Genomic DNA, 20001 nt, shown 5'->3' on the forward strand with positions numbered 1-20001 from the left:
GTTTTCATCATTATAGGATAACAAAATGCTACATATTATGAGAAAAGAAAAACAAGAATTTTCGTAAAACTTAAATATTACATTACGTGTGCTAAGTGCTGCGTGTGATTTATGTTTTAAAAAGTATGAAAGTTAAAATAAAATATAAATAACAAAACGATAAATACAAAATAAATTTAAAAAAAATAAGAACATTAATAACTTTCAAAATTTTACTGCAAATGTTGTTCAAAAATTCATCTTATTACGCTGCGATAGTATCATGAGAGCGTAATGACGTCATTTGGTTTTATCGTCATTTCTAGAGAACGCATGGCGAAGCATGTGGTGTGTTTTGATATAGTCGGTTTGGTTTTACAACGTGAAAGACGAATAAAAATTAAAACACGCTTGAAACTTACGTATCAGCGAAAGCAAAATGAAAGGACCTTCGAAGGTATAACAAATTCTATTGTTGTATTTTATTTATTTATTGATTCATCGAACTTTCGATTTTATAACCTCTTCAAATTGTTTTATATTTTTGATAATTAAGAATATATAGATCGTTACTTGATGTGTAATGTATAATACTGGACAGAAATTTAACTAAAATAATTTATAATTTATTTCAGTTGGCGGAAAAAAAGATCAATCGGTGTAAGATAGATAATACCATTGAAAATAACGGCTCGAGCTCTGAATCTGATAACGAAAGTACATCGAATTCGGAAGTTGATAATGAGGATCTGGCAGATTTTGAATCTGATAATTCCGATTTGATAGACGAAGACACAAACAATGAAAAAGATTCTGAATCTGATGATGCAGACTTAGAATCTGCAAATAATGAGGAGAAAGAAATAGAGTTGGACAGTTACATAGATGAATCTAAAATAATAAATCGAGAGAAGAAGAGGAAAAAAGTTACAGATGAATTAACCGAGACAGTGCCCAAGAAAAAGAAAAAATTAGAAAAGAACCTTTACAAGCAGCCAACAGTTGAAGAACTCAGTCAGCTTAGAGAAACCGAGAATTTATTTCATTCAAATATATTTCGACTGCAAATTGAAGAGGTTCTCCAAGAAGTAAAGCTCAAAGATAAATATAAAGCATTATTTGAGATTTGGTTTGGAAAATTTAAAGCAAAGATTGAATCTATTGAAGAAACTGAAGAAATTACTGTAAGTAATACAATTAAACTGTACAATAGAAATGCAGTAAAATAATATCTAATCTATAATATTTATGATTTCAGCTTGTGGATAATGATTTGGGTAGTAAACTTGGTATTTGTATTCCCATGCCACATATACCAAAAGAAACAAAAAGCGTTTTTAAATTTTTGAAGCCATCTAACATTAGTGTAGTTGGATCTTATAATTCCGGATGTACTCTCGGGCCTACCGTTACTGTAGACATAATGGTGGAGATGCCAGCTAATTTATTTCGAAACCAGGATTACAAAAACTATATTTATTTTCGAAAAAGAGCAACGTATTTAGCGTTTATAGCGGCGGCTATAGGAAGCGACCTTGTCGAGAGCAAGAAATTTATTTCTGACAACACAAGAGCTGCCTTGGAGCTTTGTCCCAGTGGAAAATTAAATAAAAAAGTGAACGTAGTGATACACGTATCCGCACAGGAAACTAGCTTTAAATTAAACAGATTTCTACCGGAGAAAAATAGTATTAGGCCAGGATGGTATTTCGGCAAGAAGTCATCGAAAGATAGTAAGTTTATACGATGACATATTATTTATAATAATATTTTATGTAGTTTTACATATCAATTGTTGGAAAATTGTTTTCTTTCTTTGTATTATAATATTAATTTTTTCTTATAGCATCTTTACCACCCACTCCGCATTACAATTCTTTAGTACTGCGCGATTTAGTAATGTCGAGAACAAATTCCGAGATCGTGCAAGCAATAAAAGAGTATCCAAATTTGAGGGACGGTATAATTTTGCTAAAAATCTGGCTGCGTCAACGCCAGTTAGATAAAGGATACGATGGCTTTACTGGTCACATTGTTACTATGTTTATAATTTATTTATTGCGCAAGAAAAAGCTTAACACTTTTATGAGCAGTTATCAAATCGTACGGAATGTCTGGATTTGCCTAGGTATTTTGACGAATTGTTAATTAAATTACGCTGTTTTTTTGTTTCTAAAATAATAATTGTATTTATTTAATATAGAACAAGGAAACTGGTGCGAGAATGGAATTACTCTGTACGAAGACAAAGAGAGCGAAAAACAAGTGTCTCATTATCACAATTATTACGATTGTGTTTTCCTTGACAGTACCGGTTATCACAATATTGCGGCGAATCTGTCGAAGGATACTTTTTCGTGGGTACAGAGAGAAGCAGCGCTATGCCTGAAGCATCTAGATAACATACATATAGATAGTTTCCATGCGCTTTTTATGCGAAATGTACCATTTCACAGAGCATTTGATCACATTTTATGGTAATTGATATGGAAAATTAATATAAATTTGACATAACATTTAAGTACTAAATACATTTTAATTATTTATTATTTCTATCTTACAGTTTTCATGATAAGTCCATTTTAGAAAAAGTAGTAAATAATAAATCCAGCAAAGAAAGCAAACTGAATTATGGACCTGATAAACGCAGTCAAGCGATCAAGTTGCTTTTCGAAGTTCTAAAAAGAGGTCTAGGAGATAGGATTATTCGAATGTGCGTATTACCAAGTATATGTAAAGAATGGGAATGCACTAAAAGCATGCCGAGCAATATTGGAAAGCTCGTTATTGGATTAGAATTGAATCCTGAAACATGTTTCGACATTGTTGATAAAGGACCCGAAGCTAATTTACCAAAAGTAAGCTAATTATTAAAATGTTAATACAATAATAAAACTAAAAAAAAAAAAAAAAATTTATAACGAACGTAATAAAAATTAATTATTTATTTTGTAGGCAATTGACTTCAGAAATTTTTGGGGCACTAAATCTGAATTACGTCGATTTAAAGATGGAACTATTCGTGAGGCTGTAATGTGGTCAAAAGGTAAAACTCTCGCAGACAAAAGAATAATATGCAAAAAGATAATAGTTTTTCTGTTAAAACAAAAATTTAATATATATAAAAGACAGTATTTATATATTGCGGATCAAATGGAAGAGTTGCTAAAGTTGCATAAGGTAAATTCACAATTTTTATATAACATTAAAGTATTTTGTTTTTAATTTTTTTTTTTTTTAATTACATGTGGTATATAATTATACATTTTTATTTAGTATAAAATAACGCATTTTGTATACGGGACTGGTGAAGAAGCTGCACTGAAAGTTCTGCAAGCTTTTGACACTTTGGAAAAGAATTTAATGTCGTTGAACGATATGCCTTTAACGATAAATGGTGTCCAGGGCTCGAGTCCAGTTTTCCGATATACAGAAATCTTTCCTCCGCTTGCTACTATCTATCGAAAGATTAATGGTATCATTGAGGAGGGTAAAAATTGTTTTAGTCTTTCAAAAGACATTACGAAATGTCCTGCATATGTTCATACAATTGATGCAACATTGCAATTATCAACTAGTGGAAAATGGCCTGAAGAACTAGAGGCTATTAAGAAGACAAAAGCAGCGTTCCATGTACAAATCGCGGAATGTCTCAGAAATCAGCATGCATTAACAGTGCAGGCTAATCCTTCTTATGTAGACGTGTACCAGGTAATATAATGGATTATTTGACCAATATGATATTTTTAATAATTAGAAATAAAAATACAGATTTTATTAATAATAGTACATTTTGGTCTAATATAAAATTTTTTTTTAGAACGGATTTGTTTTTCGATTAAGAGTGGCACATCAAAAGGAAATTGCTTTAATGAAACAAGTGAAGGAAGACGGTGTAATTAAATACAGAGATAGCGAAGAATCCATTGAATTAGAAAATAAATTGTTTCGTTTACCGAAACTGAGTAGCGCTTTACACGGGTAAGAATTAATGAAACCGTAAAAATAATTTGCATGGAATGTTAAGATAATTTTTTTTTTCTGTGAAAATATTTTCCTTGAGTGATTATTTTTATCAAGAATTTAATCATTAGCAATTATCTCAAGTGCTGCTGATATAAGAAAATATTATATAATACATAATATACATAATCCATATAACAGTAATATTTTTATAATTATATTTTATTAAAATTAAAATAAATTTTTTTGCTTTTATAGTAATTTGTATATTAAATAAATAAAAATAAAACAATTTTATGTTAATATTTTAATTTTTTTAGATTGCATTCTCAGCAACCATCGTTTGGTCCCGCTTGCTGTCTAGCAAAACGATGGTTGGCAGCGCAATTGTTGGACGACACTCATATACCTGGAGTTGTGATTGAGTTACTTATGGCATCACTATACCTAGTACCGGAACCGTACAAACCAACTCAGACGCCGCAAGTGGCATTTATACGATTTCTTGAAGTTCTTGCAAGAGCTCATTGGAATACCGATCCCGTTATTGTTAATTTCAATAGCGAGATGACCTGTAAGTTTATATCTTAATGTATTTTTTATTTTCTTTTTGTGTTATATAATAAAAATTCTTGTGACGTATTATTATTATCAAATAATCTTAATTGATATAATAAATTAAATATGACATTTAGATTTACAGATAATAAATGAATGAAGATAATAAAGAGCGGAAGTTTTACTTTAAATTTATATGTATTATTGTTTTTTACTTTGTGTAGAAAAATGTAATAATGTATGATTGTTTAATTTTACAGATGAAGAAATCACTGCCGTAGAAACATTATTTAATACGGCTCGTAATTCTTTACCACCCCTATTTATATCTACTCCTTACGATCAGCAAAAATCGTTGTTGACTAGGAAAGCGCCATCGCAACTGATTTTAAATCGTATAAACATACTCGCACAAGAGTCACTAAAATTATTTGATGATTTAATATTCAATAAGGCAATCCTCGATGTAAAACCCGTGTTTCGACCTCCGCTTTCGGAGTATGACTGTGTATTACATTTAAAATCAGATATGATTCCTAGAAGACTACAAGCAGTTGATGTATCTAAGAAAACCAAAATCGTAGACTTACATCCGTACAAGACTCATACTTTTCAAAAGATTCCAGTTGTGGATTTTGATCCTGTACAATATTTCTTGAAAGATCTAAGAGTAAGTCCCAGTTATCTTATTAATAAGCTATTAATTTAATTGAATTATATTAAGGCATGTTACAAAAAAAAAAGAATGTAACATTGTATTTTATATCGTTTACATTTCTTCTTACTTTTAGGATAGTTACGGAGATTATGCTTTGTTTTTCCACGATACTTATGGTGGCTTAGTAATTGGTGTTTTGTTAAAACCCACTGTCCTCGAGCGTAAAGATTTTAAAGTTTCAAACGCTAACTGCAGGAAACTTGACGCAGATGGTAAGCTTGTCTTAAACGTCTCGGCAATGATCGAAGACTTTTATATTTTGGGAAGAGGTATTATACGCACAATTGATATTCCGAACAAAAGATTTTCTCTGATAACATTAGAATCAACTACATAAGCACATTAAAAGTGTTGTAACTCGAGTTTCGATTACAACAATTAAATAATAGTATAAGCGGATGGAATTAAATAGAACACAATTGTAATTTTAAAGGAATAAACTATATTTTCGTGTCTTATAAAAGTACTTCAAATTATTACAAGGGGAAACCTCGAAAGACGGACCCCATGCATCAACCGCGGTGTAACAAAAGCATTATCTTGTGGCTTACGAAATAGATTTTACTATTTTGTTAATATAAAACAAATATTTTATTATAAAAAAAATCGAGATATTTGATTAAAATATTGTAAAAACATGATGTTTGTTTATTATATTTGTAGTAATATCAGCAGGGAGATCAGTAACTTCCTTGTTTTTAATTTTATAATAAAACTGATTGTTGAAGTTAAATAATAGTCTTAGATAAAATATAGCATAATATACTTTTACGTGAATTTAACGAGTTTTTTCTCACTTTATAACCGAGCATTGAATTGCACGATCTACTAGCAGAAATAATAACGCCGCACAAAACGGATGTATTTTTAATTACTTTTTTTTCAATTCAAGGTCTTGTTTTCAAGCAAATACAAATTTACTAGTTATTTCTTACGTTATCATATATTTGCGAAATATACATGAATATAACGTGCATTATTTTTGTTGTTATTAAATTGTAAGAGCAATAGTTAATAACCATCATTACTTAAATTATAAAAATACTAATTACTAAGCAATGATTAATATTACAGTATTGATAATCAATCATTATTTAATATTATTCAGTTATAAGAGTAATCATTAATCACCATTATAAAAATACATTTACTCTGTTATCGATTCCTTATATGTAGTAATTAAACCTTGTTTTTTGTACGTTTAATAATTATTTCAAATTTAATTTAGCACATTTAAAATAAATAAATAAGAAATAGATATATTTATAATAATGTTTAATGATTAATGTTAATAAAAGAAAATTTATGGTATATATTAAATACGTCAGTATAAAAAGTTGTAGTTGTCAAATATACGAGATACTTATTTCTTTTATTTGTATAATGCTATTATCTTAACTAAGTATATTATATATATTTTGTGTTTTCATCAGATAATATAGATAGGTTTAAAAATTATATTTATAAAATCTAAATACATGAAAAGTTTTGCGGTGCTATTGGTGACTAAAAAATGGATACGATATTGTTACATAATATTCCTAGAATATATATATGCAATGTAGAACTACGTTTAATGTATATAAGATATGATATCTAATTTTTATTAATTACAGAAGTTATCAAGTTATCGAATGTGATTTATTAATCTTCGTGCTGATATGACATGATTTATTAATTTTCTTTACACTGATATAGCAATAACAGAATGCAGCTCTGTTGTCGAGCGAGTATATATAAACCGACAGCGGCTTCGCTTATTCAATGACATGGTATAACAAGCAAAATGCAACTGGCGTTGGAACGGAACGGTAAGCAGTTTCCTTGGATCCGAGTCAAGTAACAAACGAAAATACATTCGATATATTTAAGACATATACACATTTTATATATCTACGTAAAACTTTTCTGAACGTTTATTGCGATGTTTCTTTAAAACATTTCTATTATCTAAGAAAATTAATTGATGTAATTGTCTGTTTTAGCGATGCGTTTCTTGATAATACTGTTGTTCATTACTGTCGCCATTTGTTGTGGCGATTCAGAATCACAAAAGCTTATTACAAAGACTTTCAAAAGTGGTAATTACACTTTTGACCAAACTAACAGTAAGCGATCCGTTTTCACCCTTACAAAAAACGGTGAGTTCTAATATAATATATAACTTTTTACCTTTTTTACGCTATATTGTTAAATAATTTTTTTTTATTTTTATTAACACATTTAACTTATGCAATAAGTTTTTTTTTAATATACTTGCTTCTTGAGTTATCTAATTATTTCACCAATTAAGCTTTAATTTGTCTTTTTTTTTTTCTTAATTAATGTTTTCAGTTTAATTTTACGGATTCTAATGAAGAAGTTACATAGAAGAATGTAATATTTGTTTCAGATGGCACAAGTACGGTTAATTATTTTATTATAAACAGCCCAACGGGTAATATTAGAACGTTCCTCGCCATTGATGCTGATAAAGACAAAGAAACTATTACCGTTACTCATACATCTGCGGATCCCGATAGTGAAATTATACATTGCTTCCAACTTACCGATGACACGGAATGGTTCGGTGGACCAGAAATTCGTCATCAGCACTGGCCTGTGCAGCATATGTATTACGAGGAAGAACCATATATACCAACGCATCCTGAAAATATGGCAATAACCGAGCGTTATTGGTTGTCCAGTAAAGGAGTTTATATCTATGTAAACGAAGAAAGTCCTTTATTCCTCGATCAGAACAATTATCAAGATAAGTACTTGTGCTTGATTGCCAAGAATAAAAAACCGTATCAACATCGCGATAAAATAGAACTAAAATACAATATAGGTGTCTTTGAAAATCCAAAAGTTGCTCATCTAAACGCAGTGAATACTTTTCTGGGTAAACCGACGGGTCGTCCCAATGAACGAATGATTCGGTATCCTATATGGTCTACTTGGGCCAGATATAAAGCCAACATCACCGAAAAGGTAGTGGAGGCATTTGCGGACGAAATTAAAGCCAATAAGTTCGAAAACAGTCAGCTCGAGATTGATGACAATTGGGAAACTTGCTATGGGTCGGCTGAATTTAATACTGTTAAATTTCCTGACATTAAAGGTCTCGTACAGCGATTAAAAAACAAGGGCTTTCGTGTCACCCTATGGATACATCCGTTTATTAACCGAGGTTGCGAACCGGCATTCTCTACTGCGCTGAAAAATAATTACTTTGTCAAAAATTTTGATGGACAGGTTGCGATGTCCTGGTGGCAGGGTAAGAATCGCCTTAAAATCGGTATTTTTAAAGTTAAAAATGTAAGTTATTTGAATTTTTATTTAATTGTGTCTTCTTTAGGTATTGACGCTGCCACGATTGACTTTACAAATCCGTCTGCGGTGACGTGGTGGGTGAATCGATTGAGGCGTCTTCAAAAACTCGGCATTGAAACCTTTAAGTTCGATGCTGGTGAGGGAAGTTGGTTGCCACAAGTGCCGAACCTACTCGGTCCATCTGATTCGCAGCCAGGTTTATTCACTCAAGACTACGTCCGCGTACTTGCTGCTAACTTTGGCGACAGTGTTGAAGTGCGAGTAGGATGGCGTTCTCAAGATTTACCGATATTCGTTCGCATGATTGACAAGGATACCAAGTGGACATGGAACAATGGTCTACCTACGCTGATTACGACGCTGTTGCAGATGAATCTTAATGGTTACGTCCACGTATTGCCAGATATGATCGGTGGTAATGGATATCTGGATGGTTCACTCAACGGAACGGAATATCCATCCAAAGAGATATTCATTAGGTGGCTACAGACCAATGTTTTCATGCCATCGTTGCAATATTCTTTCACGCCATGGGATTACGATACTGAAGTGAGTAATTTGGAAAATCTTTTGAGATGAGTAAATGCATCATACTGTATAATAAATTAATTTATTTAATCGTTTCTTAAATCAAAACATTACAAAGATATAATATGCAATTCTGTATTTTATTTAGACCGTCGAAATCTGCAGAAAGTTTACTGACTTGCATGACACATATACGAACGATATTTTGAAAGCCATGAGGAATGCTATCACAAGAGGTATTCCCGTAAATCCGCCAATTTGGTGGATTGATCCGGAAAACAGTGAAGCTCACAAGATTAACGACGGTAAGTTTCATAGAATGTATTGATTGTATTCGAAATTTACTAAACATATATAATCAATTACTTTTATTCATAGATGGTTTTAATAAATTAGAAAAACACGAAATAATTTATAAATAATACTGCTGTTTAATTGAATTATAGAATATCTTCTTGGAGAGAATATACTAGTTGCTCCGGTGATTGAACAAAATGCCGAAAAACGCAATATTTATCTACCTAAAGGATTATGGGATGATCCAAATCGAGAAGATAGTGATGTACCTTATGAAGGACCGAGGTGGCTGTTAGACTATCCTGCTCCTCTAGGAGTACTTCCATACTTTATAAAATTAGAATAAATGCAAAAACATTAAAAAGATTTTAAAATATTTATTTTTACAAATATGTAATATTTATCAATTATTTTAAAACATGTTACAAATTTTTGGGATGATTTTTCTGGAATGATTTTCTTCATATACGAAGATTATATATTAATTAAAAATAAAATTAAGCACAAAATTATTTTTCTATCTGCTTATCAGTAAAGATTGAATTTCTGCATTAAGTTTTTTTATCACTAAATCATCAGTTGTATAATTTCCAGTCCTTAAAAGGGACTCGCGTTCATCTCTTAACGCTCGCAATCGCTCAGTATATTCCTCTGATTTATTATAAATGGTTTTATTATTATTATTATAAGAAACATAACAAATGTCGTCGGCTGTAAATATTTTATTACAGGTTTCTTTTGACGCAAAAAATTGTTTTGGCATAATATCGTCAATTTCTTTCTGTAACTCATTCAACAAAACTTGATCGTCATTTAGTGCTTTTCTATCTGCAGACAAAATTTCCTCGACACTACATGCAAAACAAAAAAAAATAAAAATTAATTATAAAATTGTACACTGAAAGGCAAATAGCGTTTGCTGCGGCTAACGTACAGTGACTCCCCCCCTCCCTCGATTCTCTCCCTTGGCCACCGAGTATGAGGAAAGTAATAGTGAGGCGCGCTCTCCCTCAGTCCTCGGCAGCCGGTGTTTTACGTTGTACATGCTGCGGCGCTTCGTGTGTGATCTAACGCACACCACGCTAGTCACGTACGTCAACCACCGTCGCCGAAGCAAAAGCTATATCTACCTTCCAGTGTATAATAGCGTGTACAAATTTGATTAATTTAAATGGTCTTATAACATACTTCGGACTTGTTAGTTCCTTTCTACTGTTCTTGATTTGAACTTCCATAGCTTGTTGATAATCCAAGTTTATTCTGTGTAATTCACGAATTGCTTTGATCCAATGCTCTCTAAAAAATTCTTTCCCCTTCTGAGCATTGTCTAATTTTTCCTCGAGAATTTTTACATCTTGCAATAAGGATGTCGTTTGATCCTGAGTTAAAAATCCCTTTTGATACATTTCCAATTCATCCATTTGTTTACTTATAGATAATTTTAAATTTTCATTTTCATATGATAGTATTTCCACTTGCGCTTCTAGAGCAACTTTCTTCTCCTCAAGTTTTGTGACCTGTCAAAAAATAAATTGAATAAACTAAAAAAAAAAAAAAAAAAAAAAAAAATTAAACATACTAAAATACTTTACAAACTTTTGCTGTAAGATTGTTTCGTGTTTCATTCAGAGTATCCTTTAAGTCTTTTAACTTGATTTCATATCTTGACTGCAAGTCTTCATTCGCTTTAATCAATCGAGTCTCGTTTTCCAAACTTTTTAATCGACGTTTTCTCAGATCTTCAGTAGCATTATTTAAACTGTTGGCTAATGTCTTGCATTGGTCAACGCTACATGCAAGTTTTGACTCAAGATTTTCCTTCTGCATTCGCCATTCCTCGCTCAGTATGTTCAAATGCCGTTCTTCCTTTTTTTTAAGCTAATACATATCTCATACAAATAACGTTTCATTAAATAAAATTTTTTAGTTGCTGTTATTGTTTTACCTCAGCTTTAAACATCTCCTTTTGACGCTCCTTCCAAGTTTCGAGTTCATCCACTATTTTATATGCTAAGCTATCGTCCAATATCGGTGGGCCAAGATTTTTACCTTAAATAATTTTTTTAATAATTAAATAAAAGTAAAATCTATAGTTAAAAAATAAAATAGTAAAAAATAAAAGAACAAATTGTATTTATAGTTTTTACCTACCAATAGTTTCTTTTTTTAATATACAATGCAGTCCGCGATCCTCTAATGCGAGTATAATATCCATGTCTGCAATTTTATTTCTGTCTGCATCGAACAGAGACAATTTATATTGACATTCAAACTGAAAAGATTGTTTTAATTTAAGTATTATTCTATGACATTTTTTTTATAAATAAAATATTAATGTTACCTTTTCTTGATAAAATAATGGCTTTACATCAAGTACTAATTGCGACAATTCATTATCTTCATTTATATCATATATACTGATTTTTGGTGGAAAAGACTGCAATAATTGTTTTATCTCATCCGGCGCAGATATAAAATGAAATTGACATACAGTGTCTTCCAATTTAACTTTTTTGTTTAATAAGACTGGCATTATCGCATATGCCGTTGACATAACTTCAGTTTTTGGATGATGAAATCTATAAAAAAATTATATTGTATTAAAAAATAATTTATATTTCTTATAATATTGCTTGTGATAAAATCACACAAACCGAAATTCAATTTCCCGTCCAGTTAATGTTTCGGATACCAATGTTATTGCCACGAGTAAAACGCGTAGACAGTAACAGTGATAAGATTCTACGTCTTTAACATAATTTTTATTAACATAGTTGCAAAGCGTTCCATCGCACGAGCGCGAACATGTAACTTTATCCGTTCGATGTTTGAACCATTGGCAATCCACCGACTGTTTATTTACATTTTTATATTCTGATGTACATTTTATTTCGCCAGGAATATTTTTAAGGCTAAACTTTCCAAAATCTCCTCTAGAATTTCTGTGTAACTCGATCTCTGAAGATTTCTAAAATCAGATATTATTTTAAAGCATTACTTTTAATTATACGTCATTTTAATTATAATATAATGAATTGGAAAAGGAGGTCATTGATAAAATCAATTTTTTATTCTACCTGATCGACATTATTTATATTTTCTTCGTTATAATTTAGTCGAGTGGAAATGTTGGAATTTATTGCCATATTAGTGTTAAATAAGGTATTTGTTTTATTTCCAATATATTGTAATTTAAGTTGCAAATCAAGATAAGATATCCGATGATGATTTTCAATCGTTTCTGTCAAATTTGGTTTAATTAGAAAACATTTCTCGTGTAGTGTAGTGCTTGCATTTACAGCACATTTAAGAAATTCTTGCAGATTGCTTGCAGATACTAGAGGTTGTAGATTAACTGATGATTTAGCTATTACGTTATTTTCTTGTTTTAAATGAATTAATAAATATGCCTGTGATTGTAAATATTGCTTTAAAACGTTCAAGGAGCTTCGTATTCTCACTACCACTTTCTCAGGAATAAAATGTGATTTTTCAGATTTAATTTCAAATGGTTTAAGTTCTATATCATTTTCTAAAACTCGATACGAGAAATGCACAGTGCTAATCTTATTTAGATTTTTAGATAATAATAGATGCAAATTTTCTGTGCACATAGCTGTAATACTTAATATAAATAATTCACAACAGGTTTCTAGAGGGCCCAACTGAATCAATTGCTCATCAGGATATAAGTGAGGAATTATTTTATCGTTTTCCAAAATCACATCTTTGTCTATTGTCAAATTTTTTAACTAGAAAATAACATAATATGAGATAACAAGATACTTTATAAAACATCACAACTAGCTTAATATAATGTTTTAATTTTATTACACCATTAATGTTATTATTAATTGTTATTTGGCTGTTAGAAAAGTATAATTCTTATTAAAGTAAATATATTATTTGCACAAAATAAAAGCATTTACCTCTGCTGCTGATTTTAGATTTGTATCTTTATGATCTTCAACTTTTAATGCAAGCAGTAGCTCAGGCTTTTGTATTTTAAGATCACTTCTTAATCCCAGCAGCTTGTGCCAACTTGCTTTTGGACTCACATCTCCATACTTAGATATAACTTGAGCAGAGCGTACATTTAGCAGAACATATCCTATTCTCTCTCTACCTTCATTCTCTTTAAAAGCAAAGCATTCTAATTTTAATGGGGCTTGCTGTGATCGCATTCTATAAATTCAATACAACATAAAGTACAGCATATAATGTCCAATATTTTACTCACTTAAATAGAAACTTAAATAAAAATAAAGAAAAAAATAATCACTCTTACCTTCTCAGTACCATTTTATTAGTTTCCCAAACTAAATCAGTGGCATACTGTGGTGTTGGACATGCCTCAATTCTGTCAGTCTCTAAAGAATGTCCGTTTAAAGTCCCAATCAATAACGTTGATTGTAAAACTTGATCGAAACCTTTTCCTGCACAACAAACGCGAATAAAATTTAATTAATAGCAGTAATTGTAATAAACTGATACAAGCACACATTTATTTTAAAACACTCTCACCTTCTTTTATGCTTAAAATAATTTGCACGTCAGATTTAGTCGTTTCCGTCATCTTCTTCAGAAAGTTTCTATAAAATATTCTATATACAAAAGGTAATAAATCTGGTAAAAATATTGCCAGGAACGTTCACATGCTCCTCGTCATTCAAACCTGCTGTCATAGTAACGGATTCGTAAACATGTCTGTTCGCGTTGCATGCTCCATCTCCAGATGCTCCAAGCTAAACGAGTGAAAAATCATCATTGGGTTACGTACTACTGATTTCTCTTCAATCTGCAAATTTGCTGCCGATTAATACTGTACAAAAATGTAAATTATTTAATTTAATTTATTTATATTTTACTGTACTTTACCTCATTTCGTTTTATCTCGCTTTATTCTATTTTATTTAAAAATACGCCTGATTCGCCGTCGGCGACGGTAGCAATTCGTAGCGGATTTTCTTGGGATTAATAAATTTTTCTGTTACCTGATTGGCCCATCATTGACCCATGATGGGCCAATCAAGTAACAGAAAATTTTGTTAGTTTCCAGAAAATTTGCTACGAACCGCTACCGTCGTCGACGGCGAATCGAGGTAGCGTTGGGAGTCAACCGATTCCAAAATCAGACGTTTTATTTTTTAGTAGTACGTACGTTACGACTCGAGGAAAACTCGAAAAATTCGAGGATTACATCGCCACATGATAATCAAAGTGAACGCTTTGCTCTTATTACCGCGGACCCCATCGTACGTCTATGACAGAAGCCATAAGTGTACAGCAGTAATCGAACCACGCGTACGTGTGATATACTGACTGAACCAACAGTGCGCTTTAGTGTCTTTTGTTTTTAAGAAATCATCTGTTTCGTGCTCGCGAAGTCGCGAGTGTTAGTTCGCTTATCTGTATCTCTCTTTTTTTTTTTTGTAGGCATTATTAGTAGTGAACAGCTGGCAGTTGTCATTGCAGTATGTCTATCGTTGATAAAATATCTTATTACCAACGCAACTTGGAGAATTGTGGCAACAATGAGGACCGAGTACGTATATTGAATATAATAATGCTAACGAGACATTCGGGTTCAATAATCTATTGGCAAATACCGCCAACGCAGTTCTCCCGAATTGTGATTCATATTAATGCTACTTTTGGGAATATAATTCTCAGAATTTTTTTTATATCGATTTTAAAGTAGAAAAAAAAGTAAACGTAAACTATATCTTTTTTCTTTTTTTTTTTTTTAAGAACCTCTGCTAATGATGTGGCAATAAATTATATATTAAATAATTCAGTAGTGCTACAAACAAATATTTATATTTTTAGACAGTTTATATTACGTTTTTTAATTATAATTTATATGCAAAATGAGAGAATATAAATTTATTACGTATAGTTGTGTTCTTGCAGATATTACATTGCATTTCAAAACTTTACAAGTTACCTGTGACAGTGCAGCATCTTCAAGACACTGGAATAGGAAGGACTGTAAATAGCTTTAGAAAATACTATGGCACTGTGGGTGAAGCTGCTAAATCTTTAGTTTGCAAATGGAAGAATATGGTTGTGGATGACAAAAGTGATTCTAGTGATAAAGAAGATGAGGATGAAGCTTGCACTGTCGGCAGCAGCAAAAGTTATACTGATAATGGTGAATCTCCAAAACTAAAGGATGTAGAAGAAAGTGATAGCTTACCCAATCAATTGCCAGAATCAAGGTATAACCAGGGGAATACAGAGAATAGGAGTAAACTCTCTACAAAACACACTGCAATGCATTCGTCCAAATCTAAATTGGAGGAAAATCAAGAGATGCATGAAAAAAGTGGGCATTCTTCCAAACATCATTCACATAGTGAAAGGTCCAAAGAATCAAAGAGTGGTAAAACTAACTTGAATAAAGAAACTGACAGTTCAACAAGACATAATATAAATGAAGATTCAAAGAGGATTAATGATAAAAGTCAACGTAGTGAGGACAGTAGTAGGAAAAGGAAATCTACTGACTCAATTTCTCCAATAAAGGAAAACAAGAAAAGGAAGCAAACAGATGGTAAAAAAATTGAAGAGAAATCTCAATTATCATCTGTTTCAGAACAAAATTGTTCCCACTTAAAATCTTCTGGAATTCAAATAGATGTGAAAATTAAAGTAGAAGATGAACAATTTGTAACTGAAAACAAACAAGATACTAAACAAGAAAAGTATTTGCAGGAAAAATGCAGGAGTAATTCCAGTAGGATTAAATCTCAAGAATCAAATAGTAGAGCAAAGGAGAGTAGTGAAAAACAAAAGCATAAAAAAGAAGAGCATACTAGTCATAAAAAATATGATACAAAAAAAAATTCCAGTCACCATTCTAGTAAAGAGACTTCCAAATTGAAAGTCAGTTCTTGTAGTAGTAGCAGAGACTATACTAAAAGCAAAGACAAGGATAAGAGAAAGGAGCATAAGGGAGATAAAAGTAAATGCGAAAAGAAAAAAGAAACAAATATAAAATTGATGCGGAAAATAAATGGTGGAGAAGGAATAGATTGTAATTCTGGTATGTTAAATTTTTTTTTTATTTGAGGTAATGGAGTAATATAAGTGTTTAATAATTTTATTTTAAAAGTTTATTGATAAATATTTTTTTATTTAATTGATATTAGAACTGGGGAACTAAATTTTTAATTGTCTTAGGTACAAGCTTTGCAGAAGCACTCGGTATGTGTTCTATACCTCAACCATCAAAAAAACGTCAGAATAATTTATCCAACCCACATTCAAGTAAATCAATTAAAGTGGAACAAATGTCACCTGTTAGTGATAAAAAGATTCCAGCTATAAAAATGGAACCAGAATGTAGTGACAATTCAAATGTAATTTTAATATTTTATTATATAACACTTTTAATATTATTAAAAAAAACTAACTTTAACAATTAAAAATTTAATTTTCAGTCGCTATACCTTTTAGAACAAAATATAAAATTGGAACCGTTGAATGTAGATTTAGCATCTACGTTACCTGAAATTAGTCCCAATTATAAGCCATTACCATATATTAATCCTACACAACGCAGAGAGGAAATAAAACAAGTGAATGATATTATTTACGTAAAAAATCAAAGGTAATTATACATTCTTTGTAATAAAAACGGTGAAGTAATTTTTTAAATATATCTATTATATTGTTTATGTGTTATTTATTTTTCTTTCAGAACAAAAGTGTATTCTGGTAACAAAGTTGGTTATACAAGTGTGCCTACATTGTATGAACTGTGCATCAGAGTGTTAATAGAAAATATCGATGGTAAGTACTTTTTTTTATTATGATACGATTAGGTATTATGCATTATGCATTAATATTAATGATACATTCGTATTATTAGCACTCGAGTTTACTGGCGGCGTACCGTATGATATATTAAAACCGATCTTAGAACGTGCCACACCTGAACAATTATTTATGTTAGAGCATCATAATCCATATCTCATTGAAGATACTGACATATTATGGAAATATCATTGTAATCGCGAATTTAGAAAGAATGAGAGACAAGAAATGGAATCATGGCGGGAAATGTATATGGTAGGTGCATTAATACTAGTGACAAAAGTTAAAATAATCAGGCTGTAATCAGATTGTATTAATATTTGAATATTTTGTAGCGCTGCTTGGACGAAAGAGAAGCGAAACTAAAAACACTCACTGCCAATATTAAACAATCTATAGATAAATCCGTCCCAATGAGATCCACTAAACTTGCTTATGTAGATAATGTCGTAAAACCACCACGTAATATATTGAAGAAACAAGCGAAATATGGTACAGCCAATGCCACTCCGGCTACAATCTCCAGTGTAAAGAAAAAACTAACTAGCGGTGGTACACCTAATAATGCAACGAATATTGCCGTACCACCACCACCAATGGTTCGATTTAAAGCATCGAGTATGTATTAAAAAATTTTTATTTGATTATTATTAAGTATCATAGAAGTTTTTTCCTGTATGTTTCACGTCACGTCTGTTTTAACGATTTTAATTGTTTTTATTAGCATCAAACATGAAGAAAACAAAAGCACCACTTATGGCAAAGGCGTTGCAGTTAATAAAAGGTCGTTATAAACGGTAGTGATAGTGGTAATTTCACTAATAATACAAATTATTAATTCAATTCCAATAAATTATACTATTGTATTATTATTTTATACTAATTATTCAATTACTTTAATATCAATACATTTCTTGCCGCGTGGACATATACATATATTCTACAACAAATTGTATTTAGCTTATTCGATACATTTTTATATTACTGCATTATAAAATATTTTATAAAATTATATATCGATGCTTCAACATTAGTGTATAAAATAATCACATTATGGAAACATTTTTTATTTATTACTTAATAGTAATTGTAAATGAAATTATTAATTTCTACAGTGAGAACTGTTAATTTATTTTGCGCTTCAAATAAAAAGTCCACGAATTCGACAGGAAATGTATTGCTGTGACAATTAGACTGTATATTATTTCCTTTTTTTCCAATATTCATATTTAATAGGTTTTGAAGTAATTTTTGTTTTATTATCCTACCTCAGGATAATCTATATTTATCATGTATCCAAACAAGACGTGTTTAACGAGCACTACATTATATCATGTTTTATCAATTTATTTATATATTAATTGTACATTGAAAGGCAAATATGACGTTTGCTGCGGCTAGCGTACATACAAAGCCAGTGCTATGTGAAAAGAAACAAAGTCACAGCTTTAAAACCTTTACACTTTACAGTAAAATAAAAAAGAAAAAAAAACAAAAATAGAATTATAGTGTTTGATGGACACAGGTTTCCAGAAAAAAGTAAAAAACGGTTAATTAATCTAATCATGTAGCACCTTATAATTTTATTCATTCCAATTAAATGTCATAAAACATAAATAAATCATAATAAAATTTATACATAAGAAATTATATCAGTAGTTCAGCCTTAGAAGCTGACAATAAAATTAGAAACTGTATACTATTTAATTTAATAGAAAATTAAATACATGCAATTTAATATTTTTATTTTTTAAAAACAAGTTTGAGCTTATAGGTTTTGCAGTTTTTTATTTCTGGAATTTCTAAAATTATAAAATTACTTGTAGTGTCTTTGTTTTTTCTTATTGTGATCTAACTTGGAATTAACTTCGTTTTTTTTATATGTTTTAGCAGCTCTCTAATCGTGAATAAAATATCGGTTTGAGAGAAATACGATTACATATTACGTGTTTTAAATCTTGCTGTGATTTTTCAATATTGTTAGGTTTTTATTGCATAACGTGTAAATATTGCATTATGAAACAATGTATAAGTAACGGTTGATTAAATAATCTATTGTTACTTAAATCGTATAATTGTAACAATATACAAAAACTCTGATTTTACTGACGTTATAATATTATGAATTTAATAAAAATACAAATTCATAGGATATCTACCTTTGAGATTTTATTAAATACGATGTATATTAATGTATTAATTACTATTAGACGTAAAATCTATTAAAACTGATTTTTAAACTAATATTACACGCGTATGTGTATAACGTCATCTTTTCGTAAAGCTATAATATTCTTTTACTTGTTATTCATAAAAAAAAATTTTTTTTTTAATTTTAAATCGCTAAATGCGAGATATCCTGCGTTTTTATTATTGAAACGTGTACACGAAATATGTTAAGCTTTGTCTTGAGTGCTCAATCATTTTTCAAAATTTTGTAATATATGTATTTATGTATATTACAGAATTTCAAAGACTCATCGTAATATGTTCCAAATTTTAACGCAAGAATATACTTTCAGCTATAACGAATAATAATGTGAACACCTGCACGTAAATTATGAAAAATATGAGTTTTATATTTTTATACATATTATACATCCATATTTCAATTACATTAAATAGCGCATAATAGCAGAAGGGCATGGTGATCAGCATTGTTTATTAAATAAAAGATAATCCTTAATTAAAAAGTGAACGTTATACATAATGTGTGAGAAAATATATTTATATAATAATTAGAAGTTATTGATATTTAAAATTATTGCTATCTTAGAATACTTATTATTTAAATATTATATAATAAAAATAATATTAAGCAA

General features: G+C 30.2%; 4 protein-coding genes across 6 annotated transcripts; 3 read left to right on the top strand and 1 right to left on the bottom strand.

Annotated features, from left to right (window-relative positions):
* The first annotated feature begins 252 nt into the window (after positions 1-252).
* Mat89ba (nucleolar protein 6 Mat89Ba) lies at positions 253-6802 on the top strand. Its single transcript, XM_070661993.1, has 12 exons — positions 253-436; positions 615-1163; positions 1238-1712; positions 1826-2107; positions 2183-2456; positions 2543-2837; positions 2935-3159; positions 3256-3690; positions 3800-3960; positions 4263-4516; positions 4761-5170; positions 5292-6802. Exons 1-12 carry the CDS (start codon positions 419-421, stop codon positions 5553-5555), a joined length of 3642 nt encoding a protein of 1213 aa, XP_070518094.1. The 5' UTR covers positions 253-418; the 3' UTR covers positions 5556-6802.
* A 97-nt stretch (positions 6803-6899) lies between these two features.
* Positions 6900-9913, top strand: LOC139105737 (myogenesis-regulating glycosidase-like). The gene is made up of 6 exons (XM_070662001.1): positions 6900-7029; positions 7204-7359; positions 7611-8477; positions 8559-9082; positions 9210-9366; positions 9508-9913. Exons 1-6 carry the CDS (start codon positions 7005-7007, stop codon positions 9702-9704), a joined length of 1926 nt encoding a protein of 641 aa, XP_070518102.1. The 5' UTR covers positions 6900-7004; the 3' UTR covers positions 9705-9913.
* On the bottom strand, positions 9578-14604 carry Rha (rha). 2 transcript variants are annotated; one of them, XM_070661994.1, is made up of 12 exons: positions 14520-14604; positions 13883-14103; positions 13647-13794; positions 13288-13543; positions 12436-13110; positions 12013-12326; positions 11700-11937; positions 11510-11630; positions 11304-11407; positions 10955-11236; positions 10547-10875; positions 9578-10209 (listed from the first exon to the last, which is right to left on the bottom strand). In XM_070661994.1, the coding sequence occupies exons 2-12, from the start codon at positions 13932-13934 to the stop codon at positions 9876-9878; spliced, it is 2853 nt and encodes a 950-aa protein (XP_070518095.1). In that variant the 5' UTR covers positions 13935-14103; positions 14520-14604; the 3' UTR covers positions 9578-9875. The 2 variants fall into 2 exon arrangements, with proteins under 2 accessions (XP_070518095.1, XP_070518096.1); XM_070661995.1 differs by lacking the exon at positions 12436-13110.
* Eloa (elongin A) lies at positions 14527-20001 on the top strand. 2 transcript variants are annotated; one of them, XM_070661997.1, is made up of 9 exons: positions 14527-14662; positions 14795-14903; positions 15272-16406; positions 16544-16722; positions 16804-16973; positions 17064-17155; positions 17235-17434; positions 17515-17797; positions 17904-20001. In XM_070661997.1, exons 2-9 carry the CDS (start codon positions 14835-14837, stop codon positions 17978-17980), a joined length of 2205 nt encoding a protein of 734 aa, XP_070518098.1. In that variant the 5' UTR covers positions 14527-14662; positions 14795-14834; the 3' UTR covers positions 17981-20001. The 2 variants fall into 2 exon arrangements, with proteins under 2 accessions (XP_070518098.1, XP_070518099.1); XM_070661998.1 differs by having other exon boundaries at positions 14562-14691.

Source organism: Cardiocondyla obscurior, linkage group LG09 (genome assembly GCF_019399895.1).
Source record: "Cardiocondyla obscurior isolate alpha-2009 linkage group LG09, Cobs3.1, whole genome shotgun sequence".
NCBI lineage: Eukaryota > Metazoa > Arthropoda > Insecta > Hymenoptera > Formicidae > Cardiocondyla > Cardiocondyla obscurior.